Raw genomic sequence first — 24,710 nt, forward strand, 5'->3', positions numbered from 1 at the left:
TTATTAGAAGTGCTCAAAATAATTAGAGTTAGAGCTGTAAATCATATGCTGTTGTTCAAAAACAGAAACTAACAAGATGACTAAGTCACCCTAACAATTTGTAAAGTGTTTTGGAGAGTAGCAGCTTAGCTGTCATGAAGTTTCATTAGATTAGCTGCAAGCCACTATGATAGGGTGAAGAAGAAAATAAACACTAACGCTAATCCACTAATATTAATCCAGCAATTAAAGTATTTTAATGCGAAGGTCTGCAGATTACCAAGATCAGAGGGGTCCAACAAGGGAGGAACTATATGAATATTCAGAGGAAGAACAGATATGTATTTTTTGTGTAACTATAACTCTCCGAAACGCTACAATTGGAAACAGTGCGACATAACCAAGGAAAGAGGTTTGTAAATCTATCTATTTGTAAATTGGATTTTGGTATTCAGGGACTTCTGCCTGATAGTATTTGGGGGGAGGGGAGGGCTCTTGTTTTTTAGAATTTTTTGGGGAAAAGTTGAAAAATTAAATTTTTTACAAAAAAGTTCAAATAGTTAATATTTTGGAAAAAAAATTGAAAATACACAAATAAAAATTCAAAACTAAATTTTTTATTCAAAAAGTGACAGATCCTCAATTTGGGGGAGGTACAGCCACTCGAGTCCACCCCTTACTGATACCCCTGGTATTCTATTAAGAATTTAACCCAAAGCCTTCAAAAACTAGTAGATCTCTTAGTAAGTGAAAAGTAATGATGGTAATCCCAATTGTTGCTAGAATTTTGATATTTCTTCGATTAATTATCTAGACCCAAAAATGACTGAACCTTTCGTATACATACATACATACGAGGGTGGTCTGAAAAATATCCGACCTAACAAAGATACAATACACTTTTTCTGAATTTTTTATTTTATTTTTCAACATATTGTAGCTTTAATCACTTCTCTGTAACCCGTCCACCTGTGTATTCTCTGCCAAATAATTGTTTGACAATAATCTGCCTTCACCCTTGTATATACATACAGACAAACTTTACTGTATTTATATAGATTATGCAGTTGACTATGAGGTTTTCTCCTCAAGAATGAAAAAATAATAATAAAAGCTATGGAAAATAAAGAAACACTGTTCAGATTGCCAATTACCTGCTCAGGTTTAATTCAAGTTTGGTAGTTAAAAAATTAAAACTCTAGTAGGAGACATGAATTGTTGCTGTCACAATCGTGACACAAAGGTATCCTCATTGTGACATATTGTATAGTACATCCTATATTCATATGTACATTTTTAGTGTATTTAAAAGTCAATTTTAAACGTCAATATGAAACCATTGACAGAAAGGTTGTGATATATCAAATATTTTTCCTTTGTGTAATTCTTACATAATGAAAAAAATCAGTCAATTTGTTGTACATATGTAAATCGACATATTTTTGTGTAGATTGTTGGTAAAATCTTTCAATATTGACATTTCCAAAATGTTATCTAATATTGCAAATAAGGGGGGGGGAATCACTGAAGTAGTTACGAAATGTTTGTTGTTTGCATTACTTAATATTCATCCTTTTAGTTTTATTTAATAGAAAAAGGGCCATCAGTTTATCATCAAATGCACCAATGGGTTATAACAGTTCAATCTAGTTGCCTCAAAAGTTGTTGCAAGTCTATAAAAAGGATAAATTTATCCGAATTTTTTATTCATTTTTACATACAAGGGTTTATCTTTTCTTCATATACTGAAAATGCATTTGAATCATGATATACATAAGAGACCAATAACAAAATCAAACAGAAACAATTAAAACGACAATATTGTTATTTCTTTGGTAAAAATGGCTATATGGTATACACGTTTCATGTTATATGTACACGCATGCTAAAGTTAATTAATACGTCTACATTATTATTTCTTAGATCAAAATATGTTTGTGATATACATCAGCGTGCACCAAGGTTAATAGAAATGCAAGGTAATCACCGTCATGTAATCGGGCTTGCTAGAATTTTCAATTTGATGTGCCGTACCGACTCCTTGGCAAGACAGACATACTTTGACAAAACACACAACCAATCATATTTATGACGTCACACTTCAAAAGCGTGGTGAAAGTCATGCATCAGTCGTACAAGCGTTATGGCATAACCTTGTATTTCTATTAACCTTGAGGGTACACTATATAAAGTACATAAACTTTGGTTTATTAATATTAATATATAATTTATATCAACTTTTTAATGTTTGATACATGAAACTCCATCAAGGTTGGACTTTAATGTAAAGGAAATAAGTAATGATCACAATGATCTAAGTACCTTCAATCAAATGTATAATTTTGATGCTTGAAAGATGGAGAAAGATTTTAGATTAAACTTTTCAGAAAAGACTTTAGTTCAGATTAGGAAAAAAAACTCATTCCTAAATAGAAATGTTTGTATTTATTTTTACATAATTGATTAAATTACTATTTTATTGTTTCAATATATATATATATATATATTGAAATCAAAATCTCTGTATGTCACAGATTTGTATTAAATTGATTTTGTGTATTTGGCTGCGGACTTGATTGTTGATGATGAATCAACTGTCAAGAGCATTTCTTCCATGACTATTAATGTTAAGTATTAAGTTTTGTTTTTGTCGTTTGATTAATTTAAAAGGGGTTGTAAACCTACTATGTAATATATGTATATTATGTACCTATTTTAGCTTCTTTTCAACAAGTTGAGATTGCATCGTTTTGTATAGCTATGCATTTTTTTTTCCTTATCATAAATACATTTCCTAATGCTTAAATGCAAGAATTGAACTTGCAATTACCAAGAATTGCAAAAAAAGAAAGAAGACTATTATTATCTTGATTTATTTTTACATTAGATACCTCAAGGGTTGTTTTATGGTACTAATCATCTTGATAATAATAGTAATAACTATTCCAGGTATGTAAGTTCTTTTGAAAAACAGTTTCAAACAGTTGATGAAATGAAAATTATTGTACCCATTCTTTGTATTTATATTCTTTGTTCCTTGCATATCTATGCTCAGTGATGCATAAAACATGTCCTGTTAGTATCGAAATATATAAAAAAAGTATTCTCAGCACCGTCATTTGGAGTTAGATTTTGTTTGATTTTATTTGAGAACCGAATTTGGGCCGTGGACTACCTGTTGATAACTCATGCTGACGTATATTGATAACTGACTTATGCAAAATATGAAAAAATGACTTATTTTAGGGCTGAATCTTCAGAGAATACTCATTTCGAAATTCTCCCCCCCACAAATTATTTATTCATAAAATAATATACCTTATACAATAATAAAACCTAATTAAGAATTGGTAATTATGAGCAAGCTCATTAAATAAAATCAACATATATATTTATAATTTTTGGGTGGTGCATTTAACAGTATTTAATTATTAGCACCGGTATTTACTACTTTAAATCAGTATATAAAGGTTTCAATGTGTTAATTTAATTAGACTAATTCCAACATACTTTTATATACATATATATATACAGGGTTCGGAAGCAAAACGAGGACTGTTAATAAATGTTAATTATGTAATTCAAATTGAGAGGTTTTGTGATTCTCCCCTGCATATTCCGAATTTCCTGTCCTTTTTCCATAAGTAAACAAAAGTAAATATTTCTCAAATCTTTCATCATGAGTGAGGAAGAAGCAAAAAAGCAGAGGATTTCAGACCTTCTGGATACTAAAATTGAGGTGGCAGAGATTATGGACATGGTGAAATGCTCCAGGAGCCTCATTTTCAAGGTAGCCAAGATGAAAAAGGATGGAAAATACCTCTGAAGGAAAGAAGGAAATGGGGACACAATTTGAAAAGAGATTCTAAGTTTCTCGGGGACTTGAAGAGGAAGATCAAGGAGGACCCCACAAAATCACCATGAATCGTCTCTCTAACGAGTTTGACGTGGACAAGGTACAATCACGAGGGCTGTGAAGGAGAACTTGGGATTGTCCTCTTACACAAGGACCCCACGCCACCTGTTGCCTTACACTCTGAAGGAAAGGAGATTGCAGAGGTGCAAGAAAGTTCGTGCGTGGATCAAGGCAAATGGATCCACGGTAAAAAAATTCTCTGACGAGAAGATTTTCACCATGGACCAGGTGTTGTACAACTCGTCAGAACGGCTGTTGGCTCGGGGGATCACCAGAGGAGATCAAGTGGGTGTTTGGTACAAAACCTCCGGCCCGAAAAATGGCCCTGGGTGTCGTGGCGTCAAACGGCAAGAAGATGCCTCCCTTTTTTTTAAGGTTGGGAAGAAAATCGGCTAGGAGCCCTACTTCAAAGTGCTGAGCTTCACCATTTTTGGCTCAAGGACATCATCTTCGCCGGATTTGAAACCGTTTGGACTTTGCTGTGTGGGGCACTTTGGAGAGGGAGACTAACCGGACATCTCAACCGAACGTGGACTCCCTGAAGGCTGCCATTGTGAAGGAGTGGAACAACTTGTCTCGAGAAGTTAATCATAAACTCCTGCAAGGCTTTCCGCCTACATGTGGGGGCTGTGGGTGCTGCTATTTAGTGAACATGTTTACAAAAGTCGTGTCACAAAGTTTTGTTTAAAAAAAAGTTCAAAATTATTGATATTTTTCTAAAAATCAGTCATTCGAGGTGTATCTATTTCAATAAGTAGTTAATAATTTAACATAAATATAATAACAAAAATATAAAACGTAAACATTCAACTAAATCAATAAAAGACGTAAATGTGTTTTTGAGAAATGTTCAAGTAAAGATATGGTTTATCGAAAAAAGGTAATACATAAAAAAATTAAATTGTTATTTCTATAGCTCGGATATGAAGTTTCACTATCGAAAAAACACCGGATATATCCGTAGTTGAAGAGCTTCTCTTTACGTATAGAACTTGTTTGGTACGTGGAGATGGCGGCGTTAATCATATTTTCTTCTTTTCCAATGTAAAATGCTATGTAATCGTCTCGCTTTGGCCGATAAAATTTAAAATTTTCGTTTAAAAGGCTTCCAATCTCAATTGTCGGAAAGAAAATGGTCGCTTGTTTCATCCTCCATCTGGCAAAAATAACATATACGTTGATTGCGAGTGAAATACTTTGCTCTCACTTCGAGAGGAGAATATTGCAATAAGTATAATAATTTATAGACTTGAGTATATGGCTCTTCAGTAGCTGGACACATTCCTTGGACATATTATATACATCTCTGATTATAATCTTAAGTTTTAAAAAAAAGTATGGAATCAACCTAGCTCATGGACACTGCACTCCGAGATATTATTTTCTTGAATTCAATGTGCGTATATTTGCTCTTTGGTCATTCCTAAAGAAAAAAATATACTTTATGTATATGGACTTCACACAAAGTTATATATAGAAATTGTAATACTATAATGTTTACTTATACTTAATCAGTGCAACTCCATCTAACCAATTAAAGGAACATTAAAAAAAAGAAGAGTGCTTATATCAGAGAAAGAAGTTAACAATACAAGGACCTACTAAAGAATGATCAAAAAAGAAAAATGTGCACACGCAACAATCGTTTTTCCTTTTCTATTTTTGAAAGGTAGTTTTTTCCATACGAAAATGTCAACTCTACTGATGAGTGATAAATATTGATGGTGAAACAATTTTTTAAAGATAAGAACATTGAAAAGTGGAAAACAATTGTTGGCAATAGATTATCTTCCTCCCGAGATTATTGGGTAGTACTTGCCAGTCTTGCTATAAAAACACAACTTAGGCTTATTAGACCAACCTCAAAGGAATTTTATTTTTGCAATTAAAACATTATGCGTGCTGGAATTGGCCCGTGGGCCACCTGTTGATAACTCATACCGTATTATATTGATTAAAAAATATTACTAGACCTGGATGAGATAATAATGTTTTTGACATTGTGGATATAAGCAAAATATTCTTTTTTCTTTGTCAACAAATAAATATCAAGACTGTATTAACCAAATTAGATTAAAAAATTGAGTGTTAACCATACCATTTTTCGACATTCTTTTGTCGTGTTGGGAATTTTCATAATGGCTTAAAAGAAAAAGTAAGGATAAAATCATATTGTTGTTTTTTTATCATGTTCATTTGATCATATTTAGTAATCCTAAAAAATTATTCATTATTTGCAATTTTAGCGCTGAATTATTTTTAACTACTAAATATAGTATGTTGTGTAGAAGAAGAGTTTTACATTTCAATCAGCCATTGTGCAAGGCACATTAAACATTGAACATCTTGAAATCAATATACCAGAAATAAATTCTTATGAAAAATTCAATTTGTTCATGGTTGAGACTATTATTCACACAATAGTCTCAGAATCTCTGAGATTTACAAATCATAGGCAGGATGGACCAAAGTAGTAATAATTTTAGAATTCACATCCGATCAAAGAAGTGGTGCCCAATTTTTATATGGATGGTGGATTTAAGCATGTATTATAGATTCAAAATACCTACTTGGCCATCGAAAAAAAAGAAAACATTTCAAAACTTGACCTTTGGAAGGAGTATTTCCCAGAACATTGATCTTGCAAGCTCCCCCAGAGATTCCATTGGTCTACGTAGACTTCTAAAGTCTGCCAACATGCAAACAAAATTTGACAATATAGGTCATTTTGTTGATGAGCCACTTGGGAAACAAGGATGGAAATATGGACGACAATACTGGAAATCAAGGCCCTCATAAAAGTATTGCAAATGCAACGTCCCATTATGTATCAAATGCTTCCAAAAATACCACACCAAACATTTATTTAAACATGTAATATGTTTACAGGATAAAAAATTTAAAAGAAATTAAAAATAAAATCCAATTTTTTAAATATCCATATGTACGTCGTATCTGCCCAACATACTAAATAGTATGTATCTAATAAGTACATGTTTCATCTCTAGTATAAGAATGACCAATACAAAAATGAAATACACTTAATTGAAGTACAAAACTTGATTTTAAAAGATTTGGGCATGAAAGGGTTTAACAGAGAAGCTTTAAATTAACATTTAATATACATCTTTCAATTATAAAAGTGTCAGTCATAAGAACCAATAAAATGATCTTTGGCAATTCTAAGCTATATTTTTCGTATATTTGTATAAAAAAATTAAGGAATATCATTAAATTTTAGTATGCAAGTAAATCTAATTAGAAAAAAAAAATCCATCATATACTGGTATTTTGTTAAAAATATGGTAATGACTTATCATTTTTGTCTCAGGTACATAATTTATCAAACTTAAAAGAAATGTTCAAACATAAAATATACAATGTACGTAAGAAATCCTACGGCACTGATTAGAGCTCCATAGAACCATTATTACTTATAAATATGGATGTGAAATCAACTCAAATTAAATCTCTGGACTCGTTAAATATATAAGGTTTTTGTAAAATAAATCCATTATTTTAATGGATTTTTTTTTTTGTATAATTTCCGTTAGTGTTTATCTCCTTTGCGATCAAAACAGTGCTTACATGACGGTTCGACTCGACGATTTCTATCATTTTTGACAATTGGACTTCCACAATCGACAAAACCAATGACTGGCATTTAAATAATCAGGATCATAAGCACTATTCACATTTTTAGCTACCTGGCTTGAGTTTTTGCCTTGTTCGATGAAAAACTGTCAAATATGGCGTGCGTATTTTCTCTTTACTGGTCTCCATCTTTGACGCCCAGCAAAGAGAAAGTTTTTTTAATTCAAAATTTTATCTTTTTAACGCCATCTAGTGGTAACTTATCCCACTTATACCAACATATTGAGATACACATTACTTTACCCATCTATTGGAAAAATAATATAATTATTTTATTTCACCTATTACTTAAGGACTTCCGAGCAAGAGCTTCACTCGACTTGGACTATCAGTATAAAGACTTTTTCCTCATCTCTGTCTTTCCCTGATTGTTTATTTTGTAGATGTTTTCCTGGAGAAGGGATCCTTAATTGTTGATTCCTATACGAGCAACATTGAATATTGCAAACCTCCTTGTTTACATATAGAATGGAAAGTTTTATAAAGAAAAAAAAAAGAATAAGAAATCCACAAAATGGTGCTCAAACTATTAACATAAAGTTGGGTTCATAAAATGATTGTTAAATACATACATATAAAAAGGAAAATGCTTCTTCTGTTGATTAATGTGTTTTAAAATGTTCTTTGTTGAGAGGCTTCAATCCATAGCGTGTTTAGATTGGGTAAGTTTTATTTCCACTTGAATGCTGATTTATTACTCTTTAAGTATTTACAGGCTAGTACCCAAAGAAATACCTTTGTAGTATTGGAAAAGGTGTGTTTGATTTTGTATACCTATTACTATAATATGTATTTTATATTTAAACGCGAGTGAATATGTTTACAGTTTGGCCGATTTTGATGAGTACTATTAATATTATTATTACTAATGTTTTTCCATGGAAATTAACTATATGCACAATATACATAAATATATTTGGTAAATGTGATTTAAAGACTTTGTTAGGCTTATATACTTCATGAGTAACCTTGAGTCCTACTTTAGTTATTTACTCCGAAGTCATTATGTGTCGACGAACAAACAAACTTTGTTTTATTAATAGAGAGGATAACTTCTCCGTTTTTCATCAGGACACTCACTCGTAGTTACTCAATACTTAGAAGTTATCTCCTTAATAATAATACTAATATCTTGAGAGTTTTTTTAATATGACACGCACACTCGTTTGTATTGTTATTTTTTTGATCAAGCATCCAGACTCAAAAATTATTTTGCAGAAAGTTTTCAGAGTGGGTGAGAAAAAAATGCAAAGTATAAGCGGTTTTTTTTTTTAACTTGGGCGTGAAGAGTATCGATTTCCCTTTGTCATTGATGCTCTTGCGAGGACATTCTTTATTTAACTGATACAAGTAAGCCCTCGTTTAAAAGCAAGTATACCCCTCTAAAGGATTCTGTATTTTGATTAGTTCTGGTGCCAATATTTAATGAATTATTTAAGTCTGAAGTCCTTCATTTTTTCCCCCCGTCCACGTTGTACATTACAATATACAGACTGATTAACTTTGCTTTATTAATATAGATTTAACTTCTTATTTATAACATAATAGTTACAATAGCGTTTAATTTTGAAGAATTTTATTTTATTATACAACATTGTCACTAACGTCACTGCATATTGCATAATACCATGCTGAAGGCATGTAGTTGATATAGGTACAAGTTGCAACTTGTATAAGCAGATTTTTATTACCAACTACACATTGATGTTTGTGTCCAACAAGATTAATTATGTATTTATTGTATACTAGTTCAAAATATAGTTTTGAGATATAACATACAAAATTATTCAGAAGAAATTAAAACACAAAAATAAACATTAAATGAATAATGAAAACTATTATTACGAAGCATTTAAATATTTAAAAATCTCTTAATTTAAAATTGTTAGAATGATTAACTTAAGGTCAATGAATGAATAAACTATTTTGACTTAATTAATTAATTGAACAAATTATAAATTTTACTATTTTTAATACTTTGTTAATTCAAGAATATTTAGTTATATTACATACAGAACCATCTAAAGAGATAGAGAGCCAAGTAGGAATTTTTTTTCTTCGGGGGAATAATGTTGGATCAAGGCCCTATTATGCTACTGCCATGGTAACGGAGTTATATGAACGAACATTAGCTAAAATTGTACTGAATTGAGTGAGACATATTCTCTTCCGCAAAAAGAGAAAAAAAAAGTAATGCTTTTTGACGTGAAAAAATCTCTAAAAAGTAATATTGATTCAACTTCAGGGCCATCTAGCTAGTAAAAAATAAAAAGTATATCTCTAATCCGTACAGTAATTTTTTATCTAAGAAATAACAAAGTAGTTATATTAATAAAATCTCGCAGGCGTTTTCCATGTAGCGTCGAGCGTGCGCTTCATATTAATAAAGAACAGTATATGTATATATTTAAGCATTGATGTTAATCCTTGAATTTTTTAACTGGCCGATTTTCCGGAATTTTTAATCAGAAGAATGGACTGTCTTTACCTTAGTTGTTGTCATTATTATTTAATTCCTGAGTGGTGAAGTTCCTCTCCTATAAAAGGTTCGCACAATTATATTCAAAACCTGATTTAAAATTTTTAAACTTCAGGATTTGTTGCGGAGTTGTAATTCTAAGTCGTTGTTGGACTCAGAGTAGAATTGAGGATCGACATCGGAGCAATTTTTGATAATATACTTGTTCATTTCCTTCTCTCTTTCCTCCCTTGTCACTGCTGATCTAATAAAACGTCTTTAGCGTTATTTTTTCTCTTCTTCAAAACATTCTTCAAATTGTGAGACTTACTATGTTGATTATCGGGGTTTTTTTTTAGTATAGAGTTGTAAAAAAAAGTTTGTATTAGGTCTACTCATATTTTATACAACTCTATACTGTATAAAATATAAGTTGAGGACTCCTTTGCAACAATGAACGTGTGGGGCTTTAGCTCATATTAAAACAGGAAATAAGTACGTATTGTATGTTATATGAAAATGAAAAATAACCGCAGACAGTGAGTGCTCTTGAGACTAAAGTACTCCTGGCTCACCTCATATATTTTTTTTGAGCCTGAAGCTGTTAGAATTTAACTTCTCAAAAATAAAATAATACTAATGAGTATAGGGTAGAGCTACGTGTGAGATTGCTCATCAAAAACGGAGAGTAACACTGAGGATTTCTTGGCAAGTTATCGTCTATATTATTACAGCAAAGTGTGTCTGTTTGTCGACACCTAATAACACAGGGTAATACCTAAAGCTCGACCAGGGAGTGCTCTAGAGATTAAGCATTCTCTAGTGAGTACATTTTGTTGCTGTTGACAACCTAAGCAATGTTTCTTATTTCCTCGAACTATTATTATGATAATTGAGGAAAGGACATTTATGTATTAAGTTGCTTCGTGTGAGATTGCTCCTGAAAATTGGAGAGTAACACGTAGGATTTATGGGAGAGTTATCTTCTATATTATTTAAGCAAAGTATATCCGTTTGTCCGTTCCAAATAACTCAGGGCAATGCCTGGTACTACCTCTAGTATAGATATAGACTTTAGATGATATTTAAGTCATCCATGGCTCATCAGTCTCCCCGTCATATATATATATATATATGACGGGGAGTACATATATTTAGGGCTGTAAATATTAAACATTCTTTATTGTTAAGTGTTGTAGTTGTAGGCAGCCTGAACAATGTTTCTTACTTCCTGAAGCTATTACCATAATTATCGAGGAGAGAGCATCTAAGTATTGAGTAATGACGTGTGAGTGTACCTTTGAAAAAGCGAGAGTGCCCTGAGCATTTCTTAGGAAGTTATTTTTTCTATTTATAGAGTGAAATGTGCCTGTTTGTCTTCATATAAAAACTCTGGCCAATGCCGGTACTACCGATAGTCTTTAAATAACATACCAAATCTGTAGGTCAGTTATGCGCTGTATGCACTGGTACATATGAATTTATATGAACACGCCCACATAAATAATAGTAATAATTACCCGTATAGAGTACGAAAGAAAGGTTCAAGAAATACAATAGTAAATAAATACATTGCAGTGTATGTGTGATCCAACTGAATTTATTGCTGTTATTTGTTAGATAATCATTCATTGGAGCTTACTCTATTCCCCCCCCCCCTTCTCTCCTTACTTGATACTACAAAATATCATTTGGATTTTGTTGTTTATTTATGCAAATACCCTTTCTAAACCATATTGTAGGCTATTTGTAAAAAGTCTAGGTAATATGAAAATAAACCCATTGCCATAGTCTGCAATATATCAAAAAATATAGTTGATATCGAACTTTTATTTTGTTAACTTATTTTTTCTATCCCGATCTGAACCCATATTTCGGTTTAAAATCGTGGATTGAAATTTAAATCGTTCAACTTTGTATTTAAAAAAAATCATTTTGTGATTGTGGGCGAAGATGAAGAACGAATTTTACTATACCAAAGTTAGAGGGAATTAGTTAAAATTACAAAGGTCTATGATTTTTAAACCGATAAAAAGGGATCATAATATCATCAAAGAAAAGTATGGAAAGAAATTCTCACCCATTGACTGACTCGTCGCTCCTTTTATTGGAGCAAAAATCGAATACAATGTGGAGGCAACACTTCTTAATTTTTTTCTAACTTACACCTGCAGATCTAAAGAAATCACCAATTCAGTTGGACTGAAAGAATGAACTCTAAAGACTAATGAATTTTATTGTTATACTATTTTACTTGTGTCTTTTAACAAGATAGGAAAATCAAAATTTATCTAATTTAATATTCAACTCTAACCCTTTTATAGCAAATGTTAGTTTGTTCTATTAAATGGATAGCTTCTAGTTTTTTACATATTTTTATAATTATAAAACTGTGATCAAGTTGTTATTTGTTTTGAGATAAATTAATTTCTCCTCCAATCTTATATAAATTAACAAAACAAGTTTCCTTTACAAAAAAGAAAATTGCAAATTTTCTTTTTTGTGAATTAAAAGCCATAAAATTATTAGAAATTATTTTTTACTAAGCTTTAAAGTAGAACATGCCTCTATAAATAGATAATGAATATATTAGCTTTCTTAGCATTAAATATAACTTTACTAACCTCATATCGAATCTTCCGACACATGATCAAAAAATTTCATTTCATAAAGTAAAACCCATTTCTTTCTATTCATTTGTATTCACATAATATTTTGTACGTATCCCTCAATGTCTCACTAGTTTACTTTTTTCTCTCATATCTTTAGATCTCGAAACTCCACTATTCTACCTCTCTTGCTTTTAGAAGGAGAGGTACTATCCTCATCCATGTACTCGGATACCAAAGCAACGGATAAGATTCCTGAAGAAGATCCCGAGTTGGAGTATGAATATGAGCCGGGGATTTCTCTTGGGCAGTTTGAGTTTGCACAAGAAGAGGCTCTCCATGGAGGGAATCCTTTTATTGACTATGAAGCAGGTAAAATGGATTCATTATATTTATGTGAAACTTTGATGTTTTTTTTTTAAAGAAATGCTATCATTCTCAGCCAAACTTATTTATTTGCAAATGTGCTGATTTATTCCACGCCATTCCGCATTCTGTCTTATTTTTGATGTAAACATGTTTTATAAATAAGAAAATTTATTTTTCTTTCATAATTATAGCATACATTTAAGTTTTGTTTATAACAATTTTGTAAATCATATCGGATAGGTGACGTCCCTCCAAGTCCATACACTGAATAAACAGAGCTTCACTTAGATACCCAATTATTTTTTTATTTTTTGTATATTTAAAAAAAAAATAAAAACTTTTTATTGTGAGATTTTAGAGGAGTGGTGCTCAACGTGGTCCATGTGGACCACTGGGGATCCATAAAGAAATTATGTTGGTTCACAGATAATTTTGAGCCGTCTCACAAAAATATAACTAAGCAACATATTGTATGATCAGATGTATTACAAAATAGTTTACTCTGAAAGACTGATAAATAGAAAGAATTTGTAAACATTATTACTTTCATATGAACTTAATCACATTTAAATATTTACTATAAAACACTTAATTATAATTAATGCAAACTAAAAAAAATTAACAAAACAATGAATGATAAAACAATTAAATGGATTGATTTCTTTCTCAAAAGCTAATTGAATAAACTACATTCTTTATTTTTTAGTAGAAAAAACGTATTTTTCTTTTAACATTGTTAAACACTTTCATAACATAAATGTTTATAATTTTTTTATTTCACAACAAACAAAAACAACTTTAAACATGGAAATTTTTGAATGAAAAAGTGGTCTATGGGCTGAAAAAGGTTGAGAACCACTATTTTAGAGGTTTGATAAAAAATATGCCAAATTAGTGACATACCCTACTTTATAGTTGTGGATGCTTAGTAGTAGATTAAGTAATTAGTTGTTTGCAATTCTGCAAATATGTTAAAAATTTTAGTTTGTCCTGAGTAAATACGGTTTGAATTACCAAATTTTGATAAATTGCACAAATTTAAAATTCTTGGATGACATTGGATCTGATGGTATTCTTTTTGATTATCTGGTGTCATTATACGGGGAGTTATTGACGTTCAAAGAATGTTGGAAATTTCAAATTATGAAAATAAACTGAAAAAAATGTTTTTTGTATATTATAAATTGAAAGAATCAACGGATTTTCATAAATTGTTCAAATAAAAACTCAAGAAGTGGATTACAATGAGTTTAATTTTATAAACATTCTATCATTTTTTTTCCGGCAATATTTTATTTTCGATGGAAAACGCTAACTACTCCAAAGTATTATAGCAACTGACTGTATTTTTCGGAAAACTCTTGCCTCTAGAATCAAAACACGCCCACCTTACTACTAATTCTAGAGCCTGATTTCCACACATTATAAAATATAACTTAATTTATTTATCCAGTCATAAAGTAATATCCAGTAGTTTCTTACTCAAAGTTTTTAGGTCAATTTTAAACATTTGCCAGAGCAGTGCAGAAAATAAAGATGATATCTTTGTAAATTAAATGTAATTAACTACATATGCACAAAATATATACCGTTTGATAATTTAACTGACTTTAAATTTATCCTTTATTAAATAGAAGTCATATTTTTATACAAAAGAAATTGCATTTTAGTATTATTTTTATCTTTGTAATATAAATATTACAAAGATAATTTTTTTAGAATAAGTTTTATTTAATTTTGCAAACTTTTGAGAATCATATCTCACTGAATCAAATAATATCAAATTATATATATATAATTATTATCTACATCCTGTTAAAAAATAGTTAATTTTGAGATTTACAGCTATATTATTTGAAATTTTTGGACGTTTTGACGTTGGAATTCATATGTTTTTTGTCTATTGAATGTTACCTATTCCTCTACATACTTCATTAATAAATGCATCAGAAACACAAGACAAAAGCAAGTTAGAATTATTTTTTCAAAAATGGGTGTAAATTACATTAGTGTTCTTCCAGAAATTATCGTCAATTTCCATCAACAAATTATTCTTATAAACCCTTTGGGTGCGACACAAATTGCAATTTATAAAAAAATGATTGTTACAGTAACAGATTGACAAATGGATCTATTTATTTGAAAGACCATTTGGGAGTCAATATAAGTCTATTAAATCCAATATAGGTTCTTAAATATAGCTAAAACTCATGAGTATCTTACTGCATCATTGGGCATATGGTTCCCCACTTCTTAGCAATTGATATTGTAACAGCAATAATTTTTTTGTAAATAACTAATAACCCATTGGACTTCACTTTTTGGGTGCATTTTGAGTCCAAGGCCTTCACCATCCACCACCCAAATATCAACAACATCAAGGACACCGTCAACCAGCACTGGGATGCCATGTCTGAACACTACATCCATAATGGGTGCAAGGCCTTCCGTGGCCGCCTGGAAGTCATCATTGCTGACAAGGGGAGTCATATCCGATGATTAGGGTAGCCAAAACATCATATTAGTTATTTTTATTTTATTGACAACCCCTATTATAACTGGTACTGCTGAAATAGATCTTGATAAAGTTCTAGATTGAAAGTCGTGAGATTTTTTTCGCTGCACACGGTGAATGATATTTTGGCTTAGACAAATATATATATATCAAGTTCCTGAAGACTGCCACGAGCCACCACTAGAATATTACCAAAATACTATAACATCACCAATATTTTTTGAGTCCCGATCTTAACTATAAAACATGGAATTAATTAGAACATAATTTGTTTCTGGGGTTTATCGTTTTACCGTGATTATGTATCTTTATCTTCATATTTGATCATTTTACTCAAAATATGAGTTTAGCACAAAAAGTTATTGAAATTTAAGGGAATAAGTTTTTTTTAAATTTATCTTTCAATGACATGCATTGTTAGACGTCTATTTTAAAGAATTTTTTCTACAGTTAGTAAAACCACAAATGTTTAATAAAAAAATTAATACTTCAAAAAAGAACATTTATCTTTATTTTAAAACAATGAATCCTTGATCGATCCTAGATATTTTCCACACAGACTTACAATTTATTCAGACAGAATTGTAAAAGTCGTTGATCATACTAAGGATTCCATCGACATAGGGCAGATGTCTTTGGATTTGGAGATTTTGATGTGATTGATAATGTCTAACTAAGAGAACTTTGAAATTTGGTACTTATTTGATTCGATTTGAAGGTTAGTTCATTGTTTATATCGTTTGAGTATCCAAATTAGTTTGTTTGGTTACAATTTGTTTTTCTTTAAAATAAGAATTATATTCTTTTATATCAACTAAGGAAAGGAACTTAAATGAAAAGTTTGAAATTCAACATCATAATTTTAAAGTTAAAACTTCTGAGTCCCTTTGCAAATAAATAATTTCGTTTAAAAGATGTATTTCTCAACTGCTTATAGAGGTCACAAAACGTCTTTGAACACTGTAACTTATCATAAATAAGTTTTTTTATTAATAAACACTATGGGTTGGCAGATCACCCTAAAAATGGGACACACTCGTAGTACACACGCTAAGATAAAATTTTGGACAAAAGTTGACTTTTAACATGACCTTAAGCTATATTTTATGAATTTATATAGCCATTGCATCAAGTATTAAAGTGATTTAAGGATCACAGCAATCGCATTAATTTGAAAATTGTTTTAAAAAAGCAATAACACCAATTCCAGGTTGAAAAAGTAATTGTATTTTTTTTTTCGACGAAATACTCCTAAAATATGTTGACATAGAAAAGTTGGGCTAAGACTAATTTTGCTCATTTTCACAAATTTAACAACCGTCACTACTTCAACTTATTGAAATTGTAGAAAATGATTTGAAAATAGAGCAACATAATAACCTTACTATTATCGGAGATGTTGACTTGTTTAATTAATTTTATGTCAGTCCTTATTTATGGCTAAAAACTGCAGTCTCACCCCTTTTAGTCTCAGTCCGGTCCAGTTCAGTCCTGCAAATCGGTAATAAATAAAGTTCGGTCCCTTATGACGTCACTTAACTTCATTTTTATTTTATTTTTATTTTATACCAAGGACTGATATGACCTATCCTAAGACTGTGTTGGACTGAACCGATATAACACTATGTTTTATTAAATGCTAGTAGTTTTTTAAATAATGATCCCTATGACGTTTTTAATTTTTATGAATTCAACAAATGTTTGTCCCCTGGCTGCAAATGGAAAAAAAGAAGCATATTTAAATCATTTTCAAATTTGTGAAAAATTGCGTTACTTGTAAACATTCATTTTTTGGAGTGAATGATTATTTAATGGGTTCCTCCCATGGGTGATCTGACTGTGTGCCGTTCCTTCCTTTGATATATAGTTATGGTACATATTAGGATCTTTGGAATTGGTCCAAAAAATTAATGAGGTGTAGAATACTTAGACTCTAAGGAGGAGGATAAAAAAAAACCTCTTAATGATATCTTAGGAATTTTGAGGCTTATGAATTGTATATTCATTATGGGAAACGAATTTGAGGCATACTTATATTATATACAGGGTGGTCTGGAATTAGTGTACCATCAAACTAGTCACTGATTATGGTTTGTATTAGAACATTTAATCACAACTAGTACGCACAACGCCTTCTGGAAATTATGCCCCCATAGCCTCTGTAGCTGCCATCAGCAAGTCCTTGAGAGCTTGAAAACTTTATTGGCCTCTCCCCTACATTATCCTACATTACATAGTCAATGGTGCTAATATTAGATGCAGAGCGTGCTCGGATACTTTGCCAAAAATTTATAAATATATTTTATTATGACTGCAATAAATGTTTAATTATTTACCACCCATTGCAATAATTACGTATACATTAATTAAGTCATTACATTATGAATATACTTCAACAGTGAGCTCGAACCGCTGTTAGAACCGTTAAAAAATCATTACCAGCACCCAATAAATCACAGCGTTATCTCGCTAACATAAAAATATACAGTGTATTTTGTTGTCCGTTGTCGATGTTTGGATTTTTTGGATAAATATTTTTAGTATTACTTTAGAAAGGACTTGTGCTCCTTGTGTAGCCTAGGTTTCTCGTCTAATGACAAAACCATCTTGAGAGTTATAGAGTCAGAGACGATGATTAATTAATTATCACTTAATCATGCAATTAAGTGGCAAATAAATAAACATTTCATCGTTTCTGCTGGGGAATTTCAAACGGTACTAAACTAAACTAATATATTAGAAAAATATTTTCAAGACGATAAAGCAGCTTCAAATCCAAAATGATGCTTATTTACAAAAAAAAAAAAGTCCTTGCTGTATCTGTAAATAATAGTAGATCCCTTAGAAAAATAGCACTTAGTAATACATGTAAACCATGGAACTTGGTTAATATGAAAAAAGATAGAACCATAAAGCCTAATCATAAAGTTACGCCAAGCTCTTCTTTAGTGTTATGTCGGTTCATAATAATTTGGTCTAGTCCAGTCTTAGGATCGGTTCTTTGTACCTGCCTTAACTGTCTGACCTTTAAACTTTTCCTAAATATGTTGATGGTTTATTAAGCAAAACGCTATGTTTACCTAAGACATTTGAGAAAAAAAAACCTCGATGACGTCAAAAGGGATTAATTGTACCTTCTTGAAGGACACCGACAAATGATACTCCACTGCACTGCAGTCCTAAATAGGGACTGATTTGATACTAACCCCTTACCCTCCAACCAAGTGTTTCTTTTTAAAAGTCATTCAATTTATAAGGCAGCTCTTTCATTTCACAGCACCTCGAACAAAAAAAAAAAAAAGTACCTGCGGATGCCCCTGTAAAACCAAACCAATTGATCTGAACGACAATTTTATTATCGGAATCGGTACATAAAATATTAGCATCATGGCAAAACTAAATGATCTAATTTATTACCTCCACCAAAAAAGGAAGCATAAAAATGTAGGTCAACACTGTCATTACCTTTATTATATCCCACAAATTTTCCATCCAAAAGAAACCGGTGCAAAAGGGCCAATTCTTCCTAACTACGGAATTATTGTACTAATCATTGTTGGATACAATTCCCAGCTTAAAAGGAGCGAATTCTTATTCAATCCACCAATGCTCAGAACATTGATTAGGAGTAAAGAAATAGAAACATCGACTACTGACAACAAAATACAGGAAAAAATGCATATAAATGATAACATGAATAAGAGAGTAATATCAAGACAAACAGAAACAGTGCGGCATATTCGATGCTACATACAAATGCCTATAATATTTCATTAATACGACTACATTGTTATTTCTTAAATCAAAAATATGTATATGATTTACATCAGAGTTCACTATATAGTGGGTGTAGAAAAAGTATGGTGACCTCTATCTAATTAGTCATTAAAATACACATAATTGGTCAGGATGATGCTGTACATAGAAATTTTTAGCTTTTATTCTCCAGTTGTTCCATAGCCCCCAACATCATCACAGAGCCCGGATTTTTGGTCTTGTTGACTTTCCTGATGCTGTTGTCAGTCTTGCCGAAGCATACCACCCGAGCATTTTGCTTATTGTAGACAGGGTCAACAGTAAAGATATTTTAATCAGGGAAAAGAATTACCTGGTTGTGCTTCAGATTATTCAAGAGTTGTTGAGATCGCGGAAGACGGAGTTGTTTTTGACGTTGGGACAGGAGTGGCCTCTCAATTTTTCTAAGCGACCTTCTTCCAGCCTTTCGGATGGTCTTTCCCCCAGTAGACCGATGTGCCTTCTTCTTCTTGGTGTACTCTGACATTTTCATCGTTGGATTGACCTTAAAGGCCTCCATGATGTCTTCAGGCTTCACTTTGGTGGGTCTTCCACTCTGAGGTTTGTCCTTACGATTTATGACCTGATAGCCTTGATAACATGTAAGGCCTTCATGATTGTCCGAGGTGGTCCCCTGGCGCAATTCTAATTGCCTATGATGGCTCTTCTTGTCCCCATCGAGACATATACAGAATTTTTGAGGACAACATATACACCAATCGAAGTCTTAGAATCTAAACTATTGAAAAATAATCGGAACTTAAAGATTTAATCAGCAACACCTATTCAAAACTTTATATTTAGAAGTTTTTCTTACTTTCTCTCCACCCGCAAAGGTGCACTCTGTATACACGTTTGATGCTATATGCAAAACGCATGCATTGTTATTTATTTGATCAAAATATTTATATGATATACATCAGAAAGCACCATATACCGTGCACCCTGTGTCTGTTTTTCATACAGGGAGACAAACTTTGCTTTATTAGTATAGATTATATTTCTTGGGAATCGTTCACAGCTTAAAAAGGGCTAATTATAATTCAATCAATCAACATTCAGAACGCGGGCGTAAATAATTAGAAACATGAACAGCTCACAACATAATATACTGTATATTTGTGTGTTAGCGAGGTAAGGCCCCAATACCCGAGTCAGTACTACTCGTGTACCTACCTACAAAATATAAATTTTTATATATCCTTCAATCAACTCTTCGTTAATGCTTTCAAAATAACGTACTAAATATTTGATGAAAGGATATTTCTTCTCCATTTTTTTTTTTTTTTGTTAATACAATTCAAATACTTCTGATGTACATATATGTTGTATGCTTATAAATCTTTAAAAGCAGCAGCAATGCCCTCGAAAAGAAGTTTCTCATCAATCAAGTCATTCATTTTCTTCCCCTACATTATTAAAGTTGAAATATTTGTAACTGTTATCTATGATTATATATTATAGGTAGATCCTTTGTTCATGGAGGGAATGAAGGATTTTTCTTCATCTCTGCCGATTTTGAAGGGTATATAAAAGGATTTAAAGTCTATATAATTATTCATTATGTACTACCCTATCTTTCCTTCAAAAAGAAGGGAATGTACAAATGACTGTATAAAGAGAGATGTAGAAAATAAGACCAGCTGGTATGCTATTTTTTTTAAAGAAACATATAAATTAACGTGGTTATCCTGACAGTTTAAATAATGTTTTGAAATAGAACAACTTAGCTGTCATGACGTTTCTTGGATTAACTACGAGCAGCTATGAGAGGAAGGAAATCAACACACATCCCATTCCATATCTAGCAAGTACAAAGGCAGGAATTACTCCTATGTCGATCCTCAGTCCACGCGTATAACCATTGATGCTAATCAGGAATTTTTTTGGCATGTTAAAAACAAAGAAACCGAAAATCAATATGATAACCCTAATAATTTGAGGAATGTTTTGAAGGAGCGCAGCTTAGCTATTATGACGTTTTATTAGATTAGCTGTGAGCAGCTGTAATGAGGGAGGAAGAGGAAATAAACAATTAAATAGACAATAGTTATTCCTATTTACTATTCAGTTTGCCAACTCCAAAAAAAAAAAAAAAAAAAAAAAAATGGCGAGCCAATAAATGCAACCAATTTTCAAGGCTAATTATATGCAATAATACTAATCGGTAGTATTTTTGGAGTTGGTAAACTGAGGAGTGTATTTTCCTTGCCTAAACTGTTGTTATTATTATTTAATTTCTGAGGATTGAACATATTTTTGTGCTCATAAAAGACGGAGAGTACCCCTGAGGATTTGTTGTGGAGTTATAATTGCAAGCTTTTATTGGACTCAGAGTAGAATTGGGGATTGGAAAAATTCTTGTCTTCTATAAAATAAAACTCAATTTTGGGCTTTCGTAAAAAAAGTGACTAAAGAATGAAATACACCTCCAGCTAGTCCATCCGAAAAAAACAAAAAAAAAAAACAATCCTAGTCACGACTTTACCCCTCTTAGAATTTGGAGTACCCTCCTTGGATATAGACCTTTACTGATGATGGCTCTACCTTAAAAGCCCTGTGAAGATTCGGATCGGTGGCCACTAACCAATAAGATTCTGACGTCTAGATTTATAGTTTTTCTTTTAATTTTACTTGGCACATCCTTACCAAAGGATTCACCCTATTATACTCTTATAAAATATGTGCTGACGTTTCTATTTTCTCGCTAAAAAATCTGTAGTTCATACTCTCATCCTCGTTATTCGACTTATTCGTATAAATTGATGGGGTAGCGATTCTTTAGCAGAGCCATTTTTGCTTTGAAGCATTTTTAAATAGTATTTTTGTATCGAAGTCAACCCTCGGGATACCTAGTCTGTCCAACCATTTGGTTACCAGCTTTTCTGCTGAGGCTTCCCCCCTACCTAGTAGTTCTGTTCTTATTCTTTTATTTCTTATTGTCTCCAGAGCTATGAAAAAAGGAGTTGGTGGCCCAAAACGCATAGTTCCTTTGTACTTGAGGACAAGTGAAGTAGTCCTCTAGTAAGTTATAAAGTTTGGAAGGCCAACTCCTCTTTCATTCCAAAGCCAGAGTTCTCCAGCGGTAGTAATATTGAGGAGTGGATAGTATTCATTCCTTGTATCCAGTCTTGGGTTATAGTTCAGGGGGTTCTTCTTGCCCTAGGATCTTGCTAACTTGTACAAAGGTTTTTGACTACCCTTGAGACATTATTTTCCCGTACCATCTAAGCTTGTTCGTCACCTGAAGAAGATCTAAATGCTCTTTAAATATGTTTTCCTTGAAAGTACTTCCTCTCGTTTCTTTGTTCTTATAATATCTCCCAAAAAGCTTTACTTGTACAAAGTCTTTTGAGCCAGTTAATGTTCAAGGTTCTCCAAAAAAAAAAAAACCCAGATCGACAAGTTCTAAGCCCCACTTTAAGGTTGAAACAATCAATCTCGATTCCGAAATATACTTCCTTCGTCCTTCCCATAGAAACTGCTCTTTCTCTTTGCCGTGATTATATTGCAAATTCTTTCTTTGAAAGGGGAATATCGCAAAAGATGCACCATTTTTGGTAGAATTTTTTGGTTTCATTTGTATATTTTATTAAGTTTGTTTATCCTAAATGGATCTAACCCCTCCGACTGCTTTGGTAATTATCCTTATCACTTTATTCCCGTTTTCTTGTAATGCTTCTTTCTCACTATGGTGGGAAACTATGATACCCAACAGCGATGTAGAGTCAACGTATGAATACGAAGGAAACTCCTCAATAAGTTCATTTTCCATAAATGTAAGTACTTGTGTCTTTGATAAGTTGACCTTTAATCCAGATTCCATTCGGAGTTGGACTAAGAGCCTTTCTAGTTCTCGTGAAGCTGATTTTACTTCGTCCCGTGAACCAGCAATAAATACTCAGACGTCGTTAGCTAATAGCATTATCCTCAATGACTTCCTTCCTATTTTAAGACATCGGATTAGTAGGTTAGATATCACTTTTTCATATAGCAGGTTATTGTATATAATCAACAATGAAGGTGATAGTGGGTAATCCTCTATCTATTTTTAATTTTTTCCTTATTGCCAGGCAGATCGAGTATTGAGAACAGAATTGTTGCCACTTTGAAATGTAATTTCGAGGTTAACCAGCCTTGTGTAATTGGTTTACAATAAATTTATGGCTTATAGAGTCAAAATCAACAAGCAACGTTGCAAATCTCCAGGATTCATTGAATGATGAGGGACAGCTAATACTTTAATACCATTTAATTTCTCGGATTGCGAGTGTTATAAATTTGAAGTGCCCATTTTCAATTCAAATTATTGCATATGATGACTTGGATTACAAACAAGCTATCTTACTTTAGTCAGGGAACACTAAAATAAATAAAATGTTTTACTCGGGCACAAAAATCAATTTAATTATTGTGATGGAGGTCAATAAGTAGTTCAGTTTTTGATAATCATTGCTGGTTTTACAATATGCAGGACCTAAATAAACAATCGGTTTTTTATAGATATCCTAAATCATTTATGACGTGAGAATCGTATAATAGTTTACAATGCCCTCCTCCTAAGCCGGCTCAGGAGGAAGATTCTTCATAATCAACGTTTAACCAAAAGAAATACATCATCTACTTATTTTAATCTTGAACATTTTCCTTTAGTTTTTTTAAATTATTTATTTGATCAAATGTACAGGCATTACAACTATGCTATATCATCAATGGGTTGTAAATTCTTGAAATGACATTAAAAACGAATTTAAAATATTATACCATTAATTGGAATTTGAAATCATAAAAGGATATTAAACGATATAGCAAGTTGTATAAAATATATATTTATCTCACATTGAAAATTTTAGTTTACATATATACAGGAACGCATTCTTTTAATATATAATAATTATGAGAAACGGCTATTTATTTAATATTTTAGTTTTATAAACTAAAATAATTTTCTAAACTTATACCTTGCGCAAAGAAAAACGTCAAAGAAAAGTAATGTCATTGTTTCTTAACTTTTTATGTTCTTCTCTATAAATTATGGACTCCTCAGATCAAGATCGTAGCAAAAAATTAATCAAATTAACTAGGAATTATCTACTATATATATTTTTTAAAAGATTACTAACTTCTAACTAAACCACTAAAAAAACCTTAAACATGGCTAAATTTGTAAAAAAACAAAAACAAATTCATCCATTATGAACGAGAAAAGTAGAATAGTTAGAAAAAATATCGAATAGTAATAGTTAATTTTCATCTACATATGGAAATAAGATTTTATAATCATGTAATAACATCTTTTTAATACATTTTAGGGTCAAATATATAATAAAACTAGGCAATAGAGGAATAAAATATGATAGGCTATTTTCTTAATATTAGTGTAAAAATATTGTTACAGAACTGGGTTGTTTAGGC

At 31.5% G+C, this 24,710-nt stretch overlaps 1 protein-coding gene across 2 annotated transcripts in view; it reads left to right on the plus strand.

The window, feature by feature from the left end:
* Positions 1-24,710, plus strand: part of Cen (cerebellar degeneration-related protein 2-like) — a 174,338-nt gene that overhangs the window by 79,834 nt on the left and 69,794 nt on the right. For both annotated transcript variants that reach the window (XM_040715389.2, XM_040715367.2), the window contains exon 3: positions 12,777-12,988. In XM_040715389.2, coding sequence (XP_040571323.1) covers positions 12,777-12,988 — 212 coding nt within the window. The remainder of the gene's footprint in view (positions 1-12,776; positions 12,989-24,710) is intronic.

This window comes from Lepeophtheirus salmonis, chromosome 1, assembly GCF_016086655.4.
Source record: "Lepeophtheirus salmonis chromosome 1, UVic_Lsal_1.4, whole genome shotgun sequence".
In the NCBI taxonomy this organism is placed as follows: Eukaryota; Metazoa; Arthropoda; class Copepoda; order Siphonostomatoida; family Caligidae; genus Lepeophtheirus; species Lepeophtheirus salmonis.